Source organism: Schistocerca gregaria, chromosome 3 (assembly GCF_023897955.1).
Source record: "Schistocerca gregaria isolate iqSchGreg1 chromosome 3, iqSchGreg1.2, whole genome shotgun sequence".
NCBI classification, from domain to species: domain Eukaryota; kingdom Metazoa; phylum Arthropoda; class Insecta; order Orthoptera; family Acrididae; genus Schistocerca; species Schistocerca gregaria.
In genome coordinates this window covers 779,549,471-779,571,982 of record NC_064922.1, presented here as the reverse complement: position 1 = coordinate 779,571,982, position 22,512 = coordinate 779,549,471, and the positions used below count along the sequence as shown (strand labels likewise).

At 42.8% G+C, this 22,512-nt stretch overlaps 1 protein-coding gene across 5 annotated transcripts in view; it reads right to left on the bottom strand.

The window, feature by feature from the left end:
• LOC126354176 (bestrophin-2-like) overlaps positions 1 to 22,512 on the bottom strand; it is a 441,938-nt gene that overhangs the window by 11,594 nt on the left and 407,832 nt on the right. For all 5 annotated transcript variants that reach the window (XM_050003615.1, XM_050003613.1, XM_050003614.1 and 2 more), the window contains 3 exons: positions 14,131 to 14,502; positions 7,242 to 7,382; positions 7,032 to 7,139 (listed from right to left, as the gene is read on the bottom strand). In XM_050003615.1, the coding sequence (XP_049859572.1) occupies positions 7,032 to 7,139; positions 7,242 to 7,382; positions 14,131 to 14,502 (621 nt within the window). The remainder of the gene's footprint in view (positions 1 to 7,031; positions 7,140 to 7,241; positions 7,383 to 14,130; positions 14,503 to 22,512) is intronic.

Genomic DNA, 22,512 nt, shown 5'->3' with positions numbered 1-22,512 from the left:
ACCGGACCGCAGCGACGCACGGATGCACGCCAAGACCGTAGGATCCTACGCAGTGCCGTAGGGGACCGCACCGCCACTTCCCAGCAAATTAGGGACACTGTTGCTCCTGGGGTATCGGCGAGGACCATTCGCAAGCGTCTCCATGAAGCTGGGCTACGGTCCCGCACACCGTTAGGCTGTCTTCCGCTCAAGCCCCAACATCGTGCAGCCCGCCTCCAGTGGTGTCGCGACAGGCGTGAATGGAGGGACGAATGGAGACGTGTCGTCTTCAGCGATGATAGTCGCTTCTGCCTTGGTGCCAATGATGGTCGTATGCGTGTTTGGCGCCGTCAGGTGAGCACCACAATCAGGACTGCATATGACCGAGGCACACAGGGCCTACACCCGCCATCATGGTGTGGGGAGCGATCTCCTACACTGGCCGTACACCTCTGGTGATCGTCGAGGGGACACTGAATAGTGCACGGTACATCCAAACCGTCATCGAACCCATCGTTCTACCATTCCTAGACCGGCAAGGGAACTTGCTGTTCCAACAGGACAATGCAAGTCCGCATGTATCCTGTGCCACCCAACGTGCTCTAGAAGGTGTAAGTCAACTACCCTGGCCAGCAAGATCTCCGGATGTGTCCCCCTTTGAGCATGTTTGGGACTGGATGAAGCGTCGTCTCACGCGGTCTGCACGTCCAGCACGAACGCTGGTCCAACTGAGGCGCCAGGTAGAAATGGCATGGCAAGCCGTTCCACAGGACTACATCCAGCATCTCTACGATCGTCTCCATGGGAGAATAGCAGCCTGCATTGCTGCGAAAGGTGGATATACACTGTACTAGTGCCGACATTGTGCATGCTCTGTTGCCTGTGTCTATGTGCCTGTGGTTCTGTCAGTGTGATCATGTGATGTATCTGACCCCAGGAATGTGTCAATAAAGTTTCCCCTTCCTGGGACAATGAATTCACGGTGTTCTTATTTCAATTTCCAGGAGTGTATGACCAAGAGCGAACTTGTAGGGGTCAATAGAAGAAATGCTAGTCCTGACTCTACTAAGTTAGTCTCATCACATTATCTCGAATGCAACATATACTGATAAGTAATAGACATATATCGACACTCTTATCCCGTATACCTGGTCTCCCTCCCTCCCGCTTTCTTAAGCTGTTGTGCCTACTGGTTCCCTCCCAGCACTATGCCACCCTTCCCGAATCTTCCACCCAGCTCCCTCCCTTCCTCTCCTCCTCACCCCCTCCATATAACTACAGTTCACCTGTGTGTGTGTGTGGAGGGGGGGGGGGGGGCACAAGCGCACTTGCAAGTTAGCAAATTTTCTGTTCTGCTTCTTATGCCTTCCTTGCTTTGACTATGTGCAGAAACAGAGAGTAAATTTAAGAAAAATCCAGTGCTAATGATGGGAAGAGAAAAGTAACTTTTGAGAAGGTTCGTATGGGTATTTCAAGTGCATACAGAATGTAGGACATAATTGCAGGTATAATAACCAGAGAGCTATTGATGCTGAATTGTTCTGGTCAGTACAAAAGGGGAGGGGAGGGGAGGGGGGAGAGGTGGAGGGAAGATTTAAATTCTTTTCAGGAGCTGAGTTGTCTTAAAAACAAATTATTTACTTCACAAACACAAGTAAGAGCTTTCACATTTAAAAGTCAATTAAATTGTGTAGTATTCAATCAGGGTTGAGTTGGGTGCAGAATCCAACAACAACTTTGATTAAAAATGAAAGAAGAAAAAGAAATCCTAGGTATTTCTCCCACTGTATCAGGTAGAGAAAGGGAACCTTAAACCAGAATGATTAGATTACAATCCTTCCACATTGTGCAGAAGCTCTAGCTACTTTACATAGTGACTATATGAGGGTAAGGTGAAAACTGTGTCATGTGGCACAGAGGTAATACTGACACTGATAAAAAAAAAATTGTTACATGGGTACATATTATACAGTAACGTAAGTCATGTAACAACACAACTTATGGGACAGTTTTGTTTATACAGCCTTTTAAAGTACTGTAGGTGTGTTGTATGTGTTTCTTTCAAAAACTTTCACAAATTGAAACAGAGTGCCAACTGCAATTGCAGGGAAAACAACAGGAAATTGCACAATATGACATTTGATGATTAAAGATTTTAAGTGTATAAAATAACTGACATTGTAGATGTATCAGCTAAGAGTAATGAATAATTAACAAGAACAGAGTGCAAGACAGGTGCCAAAATTGGTAAAAGCTTAACTAAATTAAACACAAGTAAAAATTTAAACTTTCAGACTCTTTTAAAAACAATCCAAGTGATTTTGTGTGTGAATCTGTTGAAAAGGGTAACAAGTCAGAAGACAACTGTAATCAAAGCAGTATAGAAAGGATGTGGCCCTGACCCAATGAAAAGAGATGCTGATATCATTTGTCTGAAAGGCTATGGCAGCATTTTCTGATGTGCGTAAGGCAGTCTTCTTATCGATTATATGGGACTGAACAATTGGCCTCCATTGTTTGGTAAGTTACCTTTAATAAAAAAAAAAAAATATTTTTACAGTCTACCGAGACTTTGCATTATTATAACATTAATCAGGGAGATGTTTCTGAGAATTTACCCTTGCAGCACAAGCTGTATAGAAGCAATTGAAAAATCACAAATCAAGAATCTCGAGTCACTTGGCTTATCTCAATACAGGAGTGTACTTAAAATCAAGTGCACAAAGCACAATGGCTACGGAAGCACAGGTATGTTAACCCAACCAGGCAGATGATGACGATGATGATGACTGGTTTGCAGGACGCTCAACTGCATGGTCATCAGCACCCATACAAAGTTCCAATTTTTTTTTACACTGTCCAATTTTTTTCCACAGTCCAACCTAGCCACTGTCATGAATAATAATAATAATAATAATAATAATAATAATAATAATAATAATAATAATACTCACCAATAAAAAGAAGAAATTAACACAACTAATCAAAATATCCATACCCAAAATATAACAAATATACAGAAGAAAACAGGAGAAAAAATTGAAAAATACCTCCAACTGGCTGAGGAAGTAAAGGACATTTGGCACCAGGATAAAGTTGACATTACACCAATTATACTATCAACTGCAGGAGTCATACCACACAATATCCACCAGTACATCAACGCAATATAGCTACATCCAAACATATATATATAACTACAGAAATCTGTAATTATTGATACATGTTCAATTACCCGAAAGTTCCTAAATGCAATGTAACATATTCTGTACAGTTAAAAGGAAGTCGCACTTGATCAATTTTTAACCAGACATAACGTTTGAGACAGGAAAGACCATAATAATAATAATAATAATAATAATAATAATAATAATAATAATAATACAAAAAAGTGAAAATAGAAGGAAACAAAACCAAACATTCAACCCAAACCAAAAGAAATTTTACCAGACAATAGATAACACACACATTAAACATGGAACACTTCTGGAGCAACATATGGTCAAACTCAGTACAACATGACAGGCATGCACGGTGGATAGAAGCAGAAACAGACACACATAAGATGATACCACAAATGCCTGAAGTGATAATTTTGCAACATGAAGTCACCCAAGCCATTAATTCTACTCACAATTGGAAAGCCCCTGGAAAACATAAAATAGCAGATTTCTGGCTAAAGAAGTTCACCTCAACACATGCACATCTAACTAAATTATTTAACAACTACATTGCAGACCCATACACATTCCCTGATACACTAACACATGGAATAACTTATCTGAAGCCTAAAGACCAAGCCGACACGGCAAACCCAGCAAAATATCGCCCCATAACATGCCTACCAACAATATACAATATATTAACTTCAGTCATTACACAGAAATTAATGACACATAAACAGAGAACAAAATTGTAAATGAAGAACATAATGGCTGTTGCAAAGGAGCACGAGGATGTAAAGAGCAACTGATAATAGATGCAAAGGTGACGTATCAAGCTAAAAGTAAACAAAGGTCGCTACACTATGCATACATTGATTACCAAAAAGCTTTTGATAGTGTACCCCACTCATGGTTACTACAAATATTGGAAATATACAAAGTAGATCCTAAACTGATACATTTCCTAAACATGGTAATGAAACATTGGAAAACGACACTAAATATCCAAACAAAATCAAATAACATCACATCACAGCCTATACAGATTAAGCGTGGAATATACCAAGGAGACTCATTAAGTCCTTTCTGGTTCTGCCTTGCTCTAAACCCACTATCCAACATGCTAAATAAGACAAATTATGGATACAATATTACTGGAAAACACCAACACAAAATCACACATTTGCTATACATGAATGATCCAAAACTACTGGCAGCAACAAATCAACAACTCAACCAATTACTAAAGATAACATAAGTATTCAGCAGTGATATAAATACGGCTTTTGGAACAGACAAATGTAACAAAAATGGCATAATCAAGGGAAAACGCACTAAACAAGAAGATTACATATTGGATAACCACAGTGACTGGATAAAAGCGATGGAAAAAACAGATGCCTATAAATATCTAGGATACAGACAAAAAATAGGAATAGATAATACAAATATTAAAGAAGAACTAAAAGAAAAATATAGACAAAGACTAACAAAAATACTGAAAACAGAATTGACAGCAAGAAAGAAGACAAAAGCTATAAATACTTATGCTATACCAATATTGACCTACTCATTTGGAGTAGTGAAATGGAGTAACACAGACCTAGAAGCACTCAATACACTTACACGATCACAATGCCACAAATATAGAATACATCATATACATTCGGCAACAGAAAGATTCACATTAAGCAGAAAGGAAGGAGGAAGGGGCTTTATCGACATAAAAAACCTACATTATGAACAGGTAGACAATTTAAGAAAATTCTTTCTAGAACGAGCAGAAACTAGCAAAATACACAAAGCAATCACTCATATAAATACATCGGCTACACCACTGCAATTTCATAATCACTTCTACAACCCTTTAGATCACATAACATCAACAGATGGAAAAAGAAAACACTACATGGCAAGCACCCGTATCATCTAACACAGCCACAAATCGATCAAGACGCATCCAACACATGGCTAAGAAAAGGCAATATATACAGTGAGACGGAAGGATTCATGATTGCAATACAGGATCTAACAAACACCAGATATTACAGCAAGCATATTATTAAAGATCCCAATACCACAACAGATAAATGCAGACTTTGCAAACAACAAATAGAAACAGTAGATCACATCACAAGTGGATGTAAAATACTAGCAAATACAGAATACCCCAGAAGACATGACAATGTAGCAAAAATAATACATCAACAGCTTGCCTTACAACATAAACTTATAAAACAACACGTTCCCACATACAAGTATGCACCACAAAATGTACTGGAGAATGATGAATACAAATTATACTGGAACAGAACCATTATAACAGATAAAACAACACCACATAGCAAACCTGACATCATACTCACCAATAAAAAGAAGAAATTAACACAACTAATCGAAATATCCATACCCAATACAACATATATACAAAAGAAAACGGGAGAAAAAATTGAAAAATACATCCAACTGGCTGAGGAAGTCAAGGATATGTGGCATCAGGATAAAGTTGACATTATACCAATTATACTATTAACTACAGTAGTCATACCACACAATATCCACCAGTACATCAATGCAATACAGCTACATCCAAACTTATATATACAACTACAGAATTCCGTAATTATTGATACATGTTCAATTACCCGAAAGTTCCTAAATGCAATATAACATATACTGTACAGTTAAAAGGAAGTCATGCTTGATCAAGGTCCGCGTCACTTTCTACTTTAGACCAGACATAACGTCTGAGATAAGAAAGAAATAATAATAATAAAAATCATAATAATAATAATAATAATAATCATAATAATAATAATAAAAATCATAATAATAATAATAAAAATCATAATAATAATAATAATAAAAATCATAATAATAATAATAATCATATAATCATAATAATCATATAATAATAATAATAATAATCATATCATCATCATCATCATCATCATCATCATCATCATCATGATGAGGACAACACAAACACCCAGTCGCCGGGCAGAGAAAATCCCCAACCCAGCTGGAAATCAAACCCGAGACACAGTGATCCTGAGGCACCAAGGCTAGCCACTAGACTACGAGCTGCAGACCCGACCCGACCCGACCAGACAGAGAGACAGACTTGCAGAGCTATGCAGAACAGAATATTATCACAGATTATTGAAAAGGTTTGGTCATCATTTTCCGTTTATTGTGCCATCAGTATTTTTTCACTTCACCCTTTCGAGTCAGTTCCGATTTTTACTACTCTCCTACTTACAACTACCCCAATTCTTTTTATTACTTTCTAAAGAAACAACATGGTTTCTCAAATCTTGAACCATCGTGTTTAGCCTTTTATGTTGCTGAGGAAGACTATTAAAAACAGTCTAACTGAAACTGGTAAGTATATTTTTAATTTTAATATAATAATTTTAACAATGATGTAAATAAAATAGAAGGAAACTTCCACATGGGAAAAATATATTAAAAACAAAGATTCCAAGACTTACCAAGCGGGAAAGCGCCGGCAGACAGGCACATGAACAAAACACACAAACACACACACAGAATTACTAGCTTTCGCAACCGATGGTTGCTTCTTCAGGAAGGAGAGGGAAAGACGAAAGGATGTGGGTTTTAAGGGAGAGGGTAAGGAGTCATTCCAATCCCGGGAGCGGAAAGACTTCCCTTAGGGGAAAAAAAGGACAGGTGTACATTCGCGCACACACACACACACACACACACACATATCCATCCGCACATACACAGACACAAGCAGACATGTGTGTGTGTGTGTTTGTGTGTTTTGTTCATGTGCCTGTCTGCCGGCGCTTTCCCGCTTGGTAAGTCTTGGAATCTTTGTTTTTTAATAATTTTAACAATAATATATGTTTATTAACAAACCTGCAGGTTTCTGTCCACTAACCAGTTGACTTCAAAATCATCATCATCTTCACCAAAAGGGTTTATCAAACTCTCAGCCACTTTCAGCCATCCCATGTAGAAAAAAAACTGCATAAAAATTAAGGAACATCAGAAAGATTTTACAAAAAAAATTCCTGTCAATAATAACCATAATTAAATATTTTAATAAATAGTGGACTTATCACTTACTTGCAATGTAGTGAAAACTGGGAAGTACAGATCAACATTATTCATATGTTTGTGCAATGGATGTGACTGATCAGGTATATCAAGCCACTGTCGTCCCATTACACAAGTTATGAAGTAGGAATAAACTGCCAAGGTGACCACCTGGAATAATTATACAGGTCATCCATAAATTATCTTTACAACTGCAGGTTTTCATAAACTTAAAACTATATTAGATAATAGCAACTAGTTTTGAATATGAGATGGGATAATTTTTTTCCAACATGCTGCAGATTTCACAATAAACATGGTCTGCACAAGAAAAATCCAAGTGTGTAGCCTAGTTCAGAGAGATGAAGCCCTATACACAAGTGCAACAAAACTGTCACATGTATGGAAGGGAACCAACTATTCGGGTTCGGCATACGACATTTACTGAAACAGGTTGCTTCATCTGTAAACATGGGTCACTAACCTGTTTCAGACACCAAAATAGACACCAATCCATGGAGTTGCTCTCTTGTGTAGGAATGGTGTGGAAGTTCTCTTGTGCCTCCGCTGCCAGTTCAGTTACAATGATATACCTCAGTCTCTATATTTTGGCACAGTTTATTCCTTGAATACTTGAGATAGTAATTCATGGAAATGATAATGTGAGCTTGTATTCCAGGTATCAATTTCTTTGCTCGTCGATTTTGTGGCAAATATATATACGGGGGCCGGATTATAGGCTGCGTTATGGGTAGGTGCAAGCTGAAATACTGTTACATTTGAAGAAGAAACTACACACTTTAATTTCACACTGAAGGGGCAAAATATTTATGTTAGTGTTCCTAGCATTATTTGTATGCACCCAAGTTGAATCGAATTTTGAAGCAGGCCATCCCGCCTACTTTTGGAGGTCTGTAGAGGAAGCATATTACGAAAATTTTCTTATGAGATTTGATATTTACAGATGAGAGCAGCACAGTTAGTAATAAAACAAGGCGTTGGTATGCCACTACTCCATCTGTTACTGCTGTGGTGTCTTCGGACAGAGGAGTCTCTATTTAGAGAACTGGAGAGCAGGCTTGGCTTGAGACAGGTTACCACTTTTGTTAGAAGAAAGACATGGATGTCTATAATCTGAAATATGATGATGTTGTTGTTGTTGTTGTTGTTGTTGTTGTTGTCTTCAGTCCTGAGACTGGTTTGATGCATCTCTCCATGCTACTCTATCCTGTGCAACCTTCTTCACCTCCCGGTACCTACTGCAGCCTACATCCTTCTAAATCTGCTTAGTGTATTCATCTCTTGGTCTCCCTCTACGATTTTTACCCTCCACGCTGCCCTCCAATACTAAATTGGTGATCCCTTGATGCCTCAGAACATGTCCTACCAATCGATCCCTTCTTCTAGTCAAGTTGTGCCACAAACTTCTCTTCTCCCCAATCCTGTTCAATACTTCCTCATTAGTTATGTGATCTACCCATCTAATCTTCAGCATTCTTCTATAGCACCACATTTCGAAACCTTATATTCTCTTCTTGTCCAAACTATTTATCGTCCATGTTTCACTCCCATACATGGCTCCACTCCATATAGATACTTTCAGAAATGACTTCCTGACACTTAAATCTATATTCGGTGTTAACAAATCTCTCTTCAAAAACGCTTTCCTTGCCATTGCCAGTCTACATTTTATATCCTCTCTACTTTGACCATCATCAGTTATTTTGTTCCTCAAATAGCAATATAAGTTCATCAAAATGAGTAGAAAGAGATGGCCAAATGCATTCTACAGTAATAACAGGTAAACTGGTATAACATGTGGCTGCATGAATAAACAAGTCTGCAGCTCCTTAAGCACAGACTTTAGAGTTCGCCCACACTGCTATTTTCCAGTCTTCATCCACACCTTTATTCAGCCATATCTTGTTTACACGCTATGTAGCCCCAATTCGGGTATCACATTATTCAAAATTTTTATCTTCCAGCAGTGAAATCATCACATATTAACAGGTTCGTCTTCGCAAGTTTCTTAATGAGCTTCACAGATCGCAACATTCTACATCCTGCTCTATAACTTCAGATCACAGAATGTGCTGCATGTATATTTGTTCTCGCTTTAAGCACTTACAATGGCTATAATAATAGTAAATACTTTAATTTTATCAGTGCACCTTTCAGTGCTCCCCAACAATATGTCGTCCACATTGCATTCACCTAGAAAATTACGAGCCATGTTCAGTACCATTTTACCACAGTGGAAGCCATCAATCTATGCCGGAATTCGAGAAATTATTTCTCATGAACTGTCCTCACTGACATCTGCTTCCACTTCAGGTGAAGTTATCCTCCCAGAAAGGCAAATTGAGCCTCAAGCTGTACCCAGTCCAGATTTATTTCCTTTTGTAGTTCCCATACCTTCAACTACTTTTCATTTACAACAACCAATAAGCTGGTTTTTTTTTTTTTTTAATATTATACATCCGCTCACATTAAATGAAGGGCATTAGATGTACAGCTTTCAAAAATTATTTGCAGAGAATACCATTCTTTCTTTATGGTTGAAGGGGCAGAATTTGGTACATGCCTAGCCCAATTATAATCAACCAGGTCGAAAATGTTGTCAAACTCTATTATGCCCAGTTTGCATCATGAGTTATTACGCTCTCACTACACATTTCACAGCTGAGGAGAGTGAACTAAAGTAATACCTTTTAGAATTTTCACGATTAGAAGACAGACACACTGCAGAAAACAAATCAAACTGGGTAAAGTCTGTTATCCCAAATACAAGATAAATTTTAAAATCACTTTCATAATAACAGAAAATTCGTCAAATATGAAATTAACTGCCATCCTTCAGAAAATTCCACATATCTCATGCTTTGCACATTGTTTAAACCTCACTGGGTGACAAGCAATTCAGAAGTCCATACAGAAAACCGCTGACAAGGTCAAATGAGCTGTTACGTTTCTTATGGAGAGACCCTTGGCTTTTAGTAAACTTGGTGAAATGCAAAAAAAATTTGAAAGAAGACTGACAGAAACTAAAACAAGATGTCCCAACCAGCTGGAACTACTTATGAAATGTTGCAAACATTTACTTTCAATGGAGATCCCATAATTTCTTGCCTCCCCATTTTAGGTGGAAAATGAATCACCTTAAACTTAAAAGGTACAGACAGGGAGATAATGAACACGCTTTAAACATTTTGCAAGTTTTCGATGAGGTAACCAAAGAAGTATCCTCAGAGAAAACAGTCTCACTTTCAAGGATGAAAATCTTGCCAAGATTAAAGGAATGGCAACTAAAATCTTTCAAAGACAAAAATAAAGAATATCCTCAAGAAATAGCCATTGGTTGCTAATTTGCTAAAACGGTTATTTGAGTGAATTAGAGTTATCTTCAACAAACAAGAAAATTGCTGTAGCTAACTGTGTATCAGTTGGTTCCACAAATATTATGTATCACAGCAACACCAGCAGCCTGTGAAGTATTTTCAAAAGCAGGATAAATGTTCACTAAGAAGAGAAAGAGACTCAGTTGACTAAAATGGGTCAAATTTTATTTATAAATGACAAAACGGATTAATTTTTCCTTTGTGGGAACATACATAATAATAATACTGACTGTAGATGACTACTGCAAATACACTTAAGTTACAGTTGTCATAAATTTCGTACTTTTTTCCGATAACAGTATCAAAATATAAAAAAAACATCTTCATTCTTAAAACTTTTCTACTTACTAAAAAAATATTTGAGATTCTGTTGTAGAATTTATAACTTTCACTGCAGACGAAATGTAAAATTTTTTTATCTGAAAATTACTAGGGACATAACACTAAATTATTACCCCTCTTTATACACTCTCTCAAAATAGGTCCAAATCAGATAAAAATACAGGTTAAGTGTCCTGAATTGAAACGGCAGTGTACCTTCCATTGACTTATTTTTGTGGGTGAATGGTGAGTCATGAAAAAGAGCTATTTCATTCCAGAAAATAACCAATTCTGATCCAATATCTGAAAAAAAAAACAGATTTTCCCATCCCTATTTACAACAGTGGGGTGGAGGGGCGAGAGCAGAGGCGGGGAGGGGTGGGTTGGCTTGGAGGGGCGAGAGCAGAGGCGGGGAGGGGTGGGTTGGCTTGGAGGGGCGAGAGCAGAGGCGGGGAGGGGTGGGTTGGCTTGGAGGGGCGAGAGCAGAGGCGGGGAGGGGTGGGTTGGCTTGGAGGGGCGAGAGCAGAGGCGGGGAGGGGTGGGTTGGCTTGGAGGGGCGAGAGCAGAGGCGGGGAGGGGTGGGTTGGCTTGGAGGGGCGAGAGCAGAGGCGGGGAGGGGTGGGGCGGGGAGGCGAGAGCAGAGGCGGCGGGGATGGCGAGAGCAGAGGCGGCGGGGATGGCGAGAGCAGAGGCGGCGGGGTGGCGAGAGCAGAGGCGGCGGGGTGGCGAGAGCAGAGGCGGCGGGGTGGCGAGAGCAGAGGCGGCGGGGTGGCGAGAGCAGAGGCGGCGGGGTGGCGAGAGCAGAGGCGGCGGGGTGGCGAGAGCAGAGGCGGCGGGGTGGCGAGAGCAGAGGCGGCGGGGGTGGCGAGAGCAGAGGCGGCGGGGGTGGCGAGAGCAGAGGCGGCGGGGTGGCGAGAGCAGAGGCGGCGGGGGTGGCGAGAGCAGAGGCGGCGGGGTGGCGAGAGCAGAGGCGGCGGCGGGGTGAGGGCGGGGATGGCGAGAGCAGAGGCGGCGGCGGGGTGAGGGCGGGGATGGCGAGAGCAGAGGCGGCGGCGGGGTGAGGGCGGGGATGGCGAGAGCAGAGGCGGCGGCGGGGTGAGGGCGGGGATGGCGAGAGCAGAGGCGGCGGCGGGGTGAGGGCGGGGATGGCGAGAGCAGAGGCGGCGGCGGGGTGAGGGCGGGGATGGCGAGAGCAGAGGCGGCGGCGGGGTGAGGGCGGGGATGGCGAGAGCAGAGGCGGCGGCGGGGTGAGGGCGGGGATGGCGAGAGCAGAGGCGGCGGCGGGGTGAGGGCGGGGATGGCGAGAGCAGAGGCGGCGGCGGGGTGAGGGCGGGGATGGCGAGAGCAGAGGCGGCGGCGGGGTGAGGGCGGGGATGGCGAGAGCAGAGGCGGCGGCGGGGTGAGGGCGGGGATGGCGAGAGCAGAGGCGGCGGCGGGGTGAGGGCGGGGATGGCGAGAGCAGAGGCGGCGGCGGGGTGAGGGCGGGGATGGCGAGAGCAGAGGCGGCGGCGGGGTGAGGGCGGGGATGGCGAGAGCAGAGGCGGCGGCGGGGTGAGGGCGGGGATGGCGAGAGCAGAGGCGGCGGCGGGGTGAGGGCGGGGATGGCGAGAGCAGAGGCGGCGGCGGGGTGAGGGCGGGGATGGCGAGAGCAGAGGCGGCGGCGGGGTGAGGGCGGGGATGGCGAGAGCAGAGGCGGCGGGGTGAGGGCGGGGATGGCGAGAGCAGAGGCGGCGGGGTGAGGGCGGGGATGGCGAGAGCAGAGGCGGCGGGGTGAGGGCGGGGATGGCGAGAGCAGAGGCGGCGGCGGGGTGAGGGCGGGGATGGCGAGATCAGAGGCGGCGGGGTGAGGGCGGGGATGGCGAGATCAGAGGCGGCGGGGTGAGGGCGGGGATGGCAAGAGCAGAGGCGGCGGGGTGAGGGCGGGGATGGCGAGAGCAGAGGCGGCGGGGTGAGGGCGGGGATGGCGAGAGCAGAGGCGGCGGGGTGAGGGCGGGGATGGCGAGAGCAGAGGCGGCGGGGTGAGGGCGGGGATGGCGAGAGCAGAGGCGGCGGGGTGAGGGCGGGGATGGCGAGAGCAGAGGCGGCGGGGTGAGGGCGGGGATGGCGAGAGCAGAGGCGGCGGGGTGAGGGCGGGGATGGCGAGAGCAGAGGCGGCGGGGTGAGGGCGGGGATGGCGAGAGCAGAGGCGGCGGGGTGAGGGCGGGGATGGCGAGAGCAGAGGCGGCGGGGTGAGGGCGGGGAGGCGAGAGCAGAGGGGGCGGGCTGTGGGCGGGGAGGCGAGAGCAGAGGGGGCGGGCTGAGGGCGGGGAGGCGAGAGCAGAGGGGGCGGGCTGAGGGCGGGGAGGCGAGAGCAGAGGGGGTGGGCTGAGGGCGGGGAGGCGAGAGCAGAGGGGGCGGGCTGAGGGTGGGGAGGCGAGAGCAGAGGGGGCGGGCTGAGGGCGGGGAGGCGAGAGCAGAGGGGGCGGGCTGAGGGCGGGGAGGCGAGAGCAGAGGGGGCGGGCTGAGGGCGGGGAGGCGAGAGCAGAGGGGGTGGGCTGAGGGCGGGGAGGCGAGAGCAGAGGCAGGGTGAGGGCAGGGAGGCGAGAGCAGAGGCAGGGTGAGGGCAGGGAGGCGAGAGCAGAGGCAGGGTGAGGGCAGGGAGGCGAGAGCAGAGGCAGGGTGAGGGCAGGGAGGCGAGAGCAGAGGCAGGGTGAGGGCGGGGAGGCGAGAGCAGAGGGGGGGTCAAAATAGCACAGGAGTACCATTGAAATCTTCTAAGGGATCTTGACTGAAAAAAATAGAGAAGAGTCCAGGTGTGCGGAAAAAAATGCAACTCCGCACAGAAGTGTGATGGCAATTAGAAAACTGAGGAATCTGAGCTATGAAATGTCTGAAAATCCGCCTGCTCAGTATTTTGAGCCCTCCCCCAATAATAAAGCAGAGCTGGAATAATATGAGTGGAACACCGTCGGAGGAAGTAAACTGATGTTAAAGGAGATTATGCTATGAAGTAAAAGGTTTTTGTAAACAGAAATATTCATTCGTACTATAAGTCTGAGAGTTTTTCAGATCACTCTCATAAACGAGAAGACAGGTAAGAAGAATTCTTTGAAGAAGAGATTTCTCCCTAGTTTAACATGTGAATAGAACACAGAAGAACGAAAGTGTTACCAAGCATGTGCCTGTCAGGGATAGTGAGTGCAGTTATAGCTGCTGCATACCTGCGTGTAGACGAGAGGGATGCTGATGGAGTCGTAGCTGAGCAGCAGGCCGCACTGCCCACGGAACTTGTTCAGCTCGTCGATGATGGTCTTGACAGCGAAGTCATCCCGGATGCGGCCCTCCTTGCGCGCACGGGTCACGATGCTCGCCGCCCACACGATGGGCAGCCAGTGCTTCGAGTGGCGCGGGAACTTCTCGTTGAGATCGCTCATGATGGCCTTCTCGTTCTCGTTCAGCAGGCCCGCCTCCACGAAGTTCTGCAGTGTGGGGAAGCGCTTCTTGACCCGTGGGCTGATCATGCTGAACACCATCGTCAGGCACAAGCACACGTAGCGCATTATAGTGCGCCGCATCACACGGCCGCGTTCGTCCTGCAACAGACAACACACTTTGGTTTTCTCAATGCACGCTGTACACAATACCAATGCGCACAACACAACTTGCTGAGTACTTTTCTCGTAGGATGCTGGGAACATCGCCAGCTACCACTCGGGCTGCTTCCTGGTGAGAGGTAGGAGTCAGAGACGGAAGGAACCTCACCTGTTCTTCGCAGGGTAGCAGCACATTCGCATCATCACTGCATTCACGATGTCTATTACAATGTTATATCGCTATGAAGTTCTATATTGCTTCCTAGCCAAGAAAGGCAACAGTTTGGAAACCATGTGTAACGGTTCGATGAAATGAAATGTCGTGTGACGAGGGCCTCCCGTCCGGTAGACCGTTCGCCTGGTGCATGTCAACCGCCTTCACAGATTCCTATGCTAGTGGAAAAGTGCATAGATATATCGTGATGTTTACTTTATTCTCACTGAGGTGGTGGTAAGCCACTTGATATAGCAATGAAGCAAAACCAGGGATTTACCTTCACTGTTACAGAACTGATAAACCCAGAAAAAAGTAAGAGAATGTGGGCAGAAAAATGGCTTCTTCAAAGGCAGAAATTCGACCATGTTTTATTACTGAGGGAGTCAGGATACGACGATTTCCGAAATTATTAAAGTATGGAAGAGGGAAGTTTTTTGAGCTGCTAAAGCTTGTCAAGCAACGTTTGTCGGAAAGAACGGTGTATTGTAATGAGAGAAGCCATAAGCTGTGACGAGAAGTTTGTACCTGTTACGGTTTCTAGCTACTGTCAGAACTTATTAATACAATTAATTCACTGCAGCTGGAAAAGACGTCATTTACTGGTTCCTTTCTAAATGCATAATGGTAAAATGAAATGATGTTCATGTAAACATTACGTATTTATTTACACATGTAGAGTAACAGATATTCCCTAGACCTAGGATTTTAAGCAACTAGATTAGATTAGATTAGATTAATACTTGTTCCATAGATCATGAATACGACACTTCGTAATGATGTGGAACGTGTCAGGTTAATAAAAGATGTCTGTACAAGAAATTACATTACCCAAAATATTGCATGACACTAATGATTAAGGTTTTTTTTTTTTTTTTTTTTTTTTACTTACTTTATATCTAAAAATTCAGCCAATGAGTAGAAGGAGTTGTCATCTAGAAATTCTTTTAATTTATTTTTAAATGTTAGTTGGCTATCTGTCAGGCTTTTGATGCTGTTTGGTAGGTGCCCAAAGACTTTTGTGGCAGCATAATTTACCCCTTTCTGTGCCAAAGTCAGATTTAACTCATTTCGAGCTAGAAGTAAAAAAAGGTGTGTGTGTGTGTGTGTGTGTGTGTGTGTGTGTGTGTGTGTGTGTGTGTGTGTGTGTGTTTTAATAAATAAGGCAGTACATATACAACAAATTAAGCATTGAGGAAGTATTCCAATCGCAAAAAAAATTTTGTCCTTCATAGCAGACATTACAAAATTAAGCAAGTGCTTCATTTTTTGCCTAAAAATTAAGCAAGTGCTTCATTTTTTGCCTATCTTATTGATAAAGAAAATGAGCTTCCTGCAGGAGTCTGTGAATATTTTGTGAATAAAACAGTCTAGACCGCTTACTAATTATTTTTTTATTTATTATGGCGTTTCAGCAACTGCCATCATCAATATTAAAAACTTTAAAACTTATAAAAGTAGGTTCTATGTCAGTACTACAAACTGGATCAGACAGTTTTTAGTACCGATAGAACCTTCTGATGTTATCTGTAACTTTCCTGATATCTAATAATGGGAGTAGCGAAACGTCGTAATAAGTAAATCTTAATAATCGATCTAAACGGTTTTATCACAAAATTCAGCATATCTATTGGTATACTCCTGGAACGACGTATCCCTTATAACTCAACAGGATGGGTGGTCTAATTAGAAATAGTGCAAGCGAGAAATAGTGCAAGCGAGAAATAGTGCAAGCGAGAAATAGTGCAAGCGAGAAATAGTGCAAGCGAGAAATAGTGCAAGCGAGAAATAGTGCAAGCGAGAAATAGTGCAAGCGAGAAATAGTGCAAGCGAGAAATAGTGCAAGCGAGAAATAGTGCAAGTGAGAAACAGTGCAAGTGAGAAATAGTAAGTGAGAAATAGTGTAAATGACCATGTAGTTGAAGTGCTGACTTCATCTCGTCATTTTACACGAATTAACTCAAGTGTGCTAGTTAACAGTGATTAATTTCATATGTGGGATTCTGAGCGAAAAACAAATTTACTGTCCAACTCGAAATCATTAAAATTGTACTCATACACTGGTACAGTACCTTTACTTACATGCAAAAAGCAGCAGCAAGAAAATCAGAAACATAAATATCGTTGCCACATTATATAGCACTAATTTCACTGAATAAATAGTAGGCATGCTCCCAGAAATGCATTTACTCCACACAACATTAAATATAGCTACAGTACAAAACTGCGAAATTCAGATAGGATTATTTTTCATACTTTACCGGTTTTTTTTAGTTAATAAATTGCATAGGAAAATAAAAGAAAAAGATCAGGAGAAAATTTCTGAATTTTTACAAAGTATGAAACGCTTATCACTGAATTGTATCTCCAACCTTCCTTAGCGTTATTCCAAAACTTTGCAGGTGTGTCGGTTGACTTTTTACACTGATTTCTCACTCACTGCAATTGAGGGCGAAATTTAAAACCATGACACTGTTTACCGACAAGCAACATAACACGAAGAAAGACTAGCATTTACTTTGTTCTGTAAAACTGGAGGCAGTTACGTGTAGTCAACGTTTTGCATTTCAGTAACTGAAGTATCTCAGATACTTCCTGATGACAATGACATATGCGAAGCACTTGGGGATTTGATTAAACTATATATAAAGAAGGTAATCTCAATAAAGAACGATTCATGTAACTCAAAATTAAATGCGACCTGTGCATAAGGTTTCTGATAAATACTGCTAAATAATATGTAGTTTGTTGGAGGGTAGACACCGCAATCAAGGGAAAAATGATGGTTATTTATTTGGTTATTGCATCCTGCTATAACAGTGGTTCATGCGTAATGTTATTACAGTGACACTGAAGATAAGCTACGGTAACGATCAGTTCCTTCGCACACTTAATTTTACATTAGTTAGCATAATAGACAGTCATATCGGTTACTTTTTAATGACATTTATTGTGCTGTCCCCTTTTAATGGAAAGAAATGGAATAGCTCGTGCCTCTCTACTAAATTCCTGCCTGATTGAAGAAGAATTCGATTTATCGTCTTTTCACGTCCCCATTTGGAACAAGGAGCGCTTCGGCAATTTTCTGCCACGTATGTTTTTGTTCTGAATTTTGTGCTGTGAATCTGATGGATCCCACAAGCACCCTGGAGTGGTCAGAAGAGAATGTAATACTGCTAATAGAATGATGGATATCTACATCGTTCACGCAACCGACGTCAAAACGAACAAGACATGTTCTCCTGTTAGCTAGTGTTCGCTCTGGAGTAAGTAATCAACTCTCTCTCTCTCTCTCTCTCTCTCTCTCTCTCTCTCTCTCTCTCTGTCTGTCTGTCTGTCTGTGTGTGTGTGTGTGTGTGTGTGTGTGCGTGTGTATGTGTGTGTGTATACGACGTTCATACTGCTGTCTTCGGTAAAGACCACTTGGTCAAATACCTATGGGCGTCACTTAGTATATATTCCTGGTAAGCCCTGAGAGATACCTTCGCTTTAAAATGCAGTGGCGTCTTAGGCACCCTTCGTGAGCGCATTCTGAAATGTTACGTTCTTTTCAAAACCAGACACCGTCGGGGAAGATGGGCTGACATCAACATGAGGACCTTTTAGAAACACCATCTGAGAATAGCTGAACAAAGCTCCAGAAGATTTTTCTCTCCACGCAGACAATATAGCATCTAAAATTCATTGAGTATGTGCACACATTTTTGAGGACAGAAAAAGAGACCTTTGCGTCATCTGAACAGCGACAAGGCACTTCAACTTGCTGATCGTAGGAAAGTCTACAAGGGACATTGCTTACAAAACACTCGTGGACCCATCCTAGAATATTGTTCAAGAGTTTGGACCATACCAAAATACGATTAAACGTTGATATTGGATGTACACAAAGAAGAGCAAATCTAATGGTCTCAGGTTTGTTTCATCCACGGCATAGTGTCACAGCGATGCTGAAAAAGCGTTAATTGGTAATACTTGGACGATAAGTGTAACCATCCCACGGGAGCCTACTTACAAAGTTTCCAGAATAGTATTATCAGTGAGCAATCTAGATCCTCTGCTTATCTTTGCGTATGGCTCGCGAAGACAAGATCAAATGAATTACAGCGTCCATAATAGTGTTTACGAAATCATTCTTCCTACGCTCCATTGGTGAATGGAAAGGGAAGAAACCTTAATATGTGGTACAATGAGACGTACCCTCCGCCAAGCAGGTAACAGTGGTTTGCAGTTATAGATGTATATATAAATGTATATACAGATTTGTATGTATCATTCTCAACTAAAAAAGGAAACCACGTACCACGAAACAATTATCTGAATGGGACGGAAATCGGTAGCTGCGATTTGGATGTGCAGACAAACAAATGATTACGATTTCAGAAAAAAATGGATGATTATTCAAGAGAAAGAGCTTAACAAATTTAGCAGTCAAGACAATGAAAGTGGACCTCCTATGAAAAGAAACAGCAGCCTCGACCATCACTTCTCGTTGCCAGACTGTTTGGCGTGAGATCGCACCACTGTCCGGGGCGTCTCCAACGCATTCTCTTATCGGGGTTCACTTCGAAGCGTGTCTCCTCATCGGAGACAATTCTACTCCAGTCAATGAGATTCTAGGCGGAAGATGTATTGAATCATATTTTTCTTTCTTTTCTTACATGTAAGCTATATGTAAAGTGAATGAGGTATAAACCAAAGACACCGCCGAAAGTAAATTAAGGAGTTGTTTTGTGCTAGGATAGTGTTTTGATGCATCGTTAAATATCTGTACGAAACAGAGTTAGAAATACGTTCTTTACTTTATTAATTCATGTATCTTCACCATTTGAAAGCGTGGTAGCGTACGAACGTATACTTCCGATTCGTCGTACCAGCATTGTTAAAAATGTGCGTTTTAACCGTTGATTAAAGGTCTTAGAAAAAGTTATTAGAAAAGGAATATTCATTCGCACGGTCGTGAGTTCAGCTCATATTTGTTCATCATTTCACTCGCCGCCAAGATCCTGCATCAAGAGGTTCGGTGCAGACAAGAATAAGTAACGCAGTATCTGGAGGAGTGTTCCTGCATCGACAGTCACACTCAACACTAAACGCAATGGAATTAATGTAAAGGTAATGACTAAGACTTGATAAGCACCTACTGGACTTGCTTTATTTATACTAAAATTATTGGGCTACGTGTGTTTAAGAACTTTTAGACATATCGGCAATTTAAATGGTTGCGGTGATTATTTGGTGACGCACACAACTGGAAGCAGTAGTGCTTAACGCAAATTACGTTTATTGACATTGAATGCAATGATATTCAAGGTCTGTTGATAATGGTACCAGTTAAAGTTCACCCAATGTTGTCCACAGATTCATAAATTACCTTCAAAATTTTCTCAACTATTCTTTCCAAACAATGTTTCCAATTATTCAAGCAATTATTAATCCATTTCCACACTCCTATTCAAAGACATGTCTAGAGACTCTCCGAACAGTTGTGGGATATCAACGTAACTGTTGCCAGCAACAGGCCCAACAACCAACAATGATGGTTTGGGATGCCATTTCTTTTCATAGCAGGACCCCGCCAGCTCACTGCGAAAGTTTTTACTGCTGTCTTCGTACCTGCCATACCCCAACTTGGCCGGCAATATCGCCGGATCTTTCCCAATTGAGAACATTTGGACCATTGTGGGTAGGGCCCTCGGGATTTTGGCGATCTAACGCGTAAATCTGATGAAATTGCCACGTTATCCCCCAGGAGAACATAGAACATCTCTGTCAATCAATGCCAAGCCGAGTAACTGCTTGCACAAGCGCCAGAGATGGGCCAACGCGTTTCTGATTTGCTCAATTTGTGAAGCTATTTCCCTTTAAAAAACAACCAATTTCTTCTAAAATTGTAATAATTTGTTTGTCTGTACAGCTACTTACATCTACCGATTTCCGTCCAATCCTTCACGGTGCGTCGTTTTCTTTGTCTTTGATTGTACATTGTATTGCCCATCTGAAAAAAAAGCTTCATCTGGTCATATTCCCTGTTCCGAAAGGTTTCAGAGATAGAAACGTTTAATGTACATTCGCTCTGGACTAGTGGCGCACGTATGTATCTTACCCTAATCACTGGATCGGTCGTTGTAGTACAGGCCGTCAGACATTACGCCATATTTTTATTTATGAGGTTGGATGAAGTATGAGGTGTACAAACAAAATTTAATACGCAAGATGAACTGCTTGGTCGCACCATGAACGCTGCTGCGTGCAGAGGCACTCTGACGATCAACACAACATGTTCACTCAGAAGTGCACAGATGCACTGAAATTGACGGTGTGATATTCAGGTATTTATTGTGAACTGTACAACAGCTGTATTGTGATGTGTACATAATTGTTTCGTGGTGAATGAGTTAAAAATACATATTTTTCAATGCATACTTTGTGTTGTAATGTTTACTAACTGCTGTACATGTTCATGTAGTAGGTGCAACAGGCCGACTAAAGAGACTGCTTACACCACACTTGTCCGCCCTATTCTGGAATACTGCTGTGCGGTGTGGGATCCGCATGAGGTGGGACTCACAGATGACATTGAAGAAGTCCATTAGATGGGCGGCTCGATTTGTACTATCGCGAAATAGGGGAGACAATGCCACAGACATGATACGTGAATTGGAGTGTGTGAGGTAACGCGAATTCTGGCGCCCTGGAAATATTCCAAGTTCGGAGTTGTCGTGGCCAGTATTTGGCAACACTGCGCCGACGCGGACTCTTCGAGTATTTGCTGCACTAAATTATAAAAAGCGTTGTTATTAAGCTATTTTTAAACGTCTACAGGTGTTATAAATATAATATAAGTGTTGTTTTAAATTTGTGGAAGTATTAGTTAAGTATAAAATAAAATTAAACGGGGTAAGAAGCGTATTTTTCTTCTCCCGCCTGTAGCACGAATCCTAGGCCTAATTTCACGCGCGAGAATCTTTAGTAAGCAGTGAATTAAACTTGTAGGTAAACGTTTCCAGTTGGTATAAATATATTATAAGTGTACATTAGTGGAAGTGTTGGTGAAGTGTTAAATAAGATTAAATGGGGTAAGAAGTTTATTTTCCTTCTGGCGCCTATAGCAAAGACTTTAGGCTTAATTTCACGCGCGCGTATCTTAAGTAAAGTGACTTAAACTTATATGTAATCTCCAGTGTTTTTTATTCATTACGCTTTCAACTTATTTATATCTGCCTGAATAGTTTCTAGGATCCTTTGTTTACGTATTAGCCAGTACTTAAATCAGTTAATACGATTTCTGTTTTTGCCACAAATGGGAAGTGTGTGACACGCCGTAGGATCGTTAGTTCCGGGGTATGGTGTGATGGGTGTTGTAGTTTCTTTCATTGGGGTGAATGTGGTGGCGTGGGAAATGGGGACATAAATGCGGCTCACCAGTGGTATTGTAGAATCTGCAGTAGAGATAGGAAAATACTGGAACAGGAAGGGAAAATTGCAGCTCTTCAAGCTGACCTAAACAAGGCAAGGGAGGATCTGGACAGGTTAAAGAGGGAAAAGGGTGAACAGAGGTGGGAAGTGGGAACAGGCAATAGGGGGAACAGGCAAAGGAGAGCATCAGACAGCTTTGTGATACATCTTGAAAATAGATTTGACCTGTTGCCTCGGTCAGAATCGGATGAGCCTCATGTAGCTGAAGCTGTAGAAAGGGCACAACAAGCTTTCAAGGACTTGAAAAAGGTTGGGAAATTTTTAAAGAGAAAGAAAGTTCTGTTGTTAGGTAGTTCCCATGGTAGAGATGTTGGCCAACT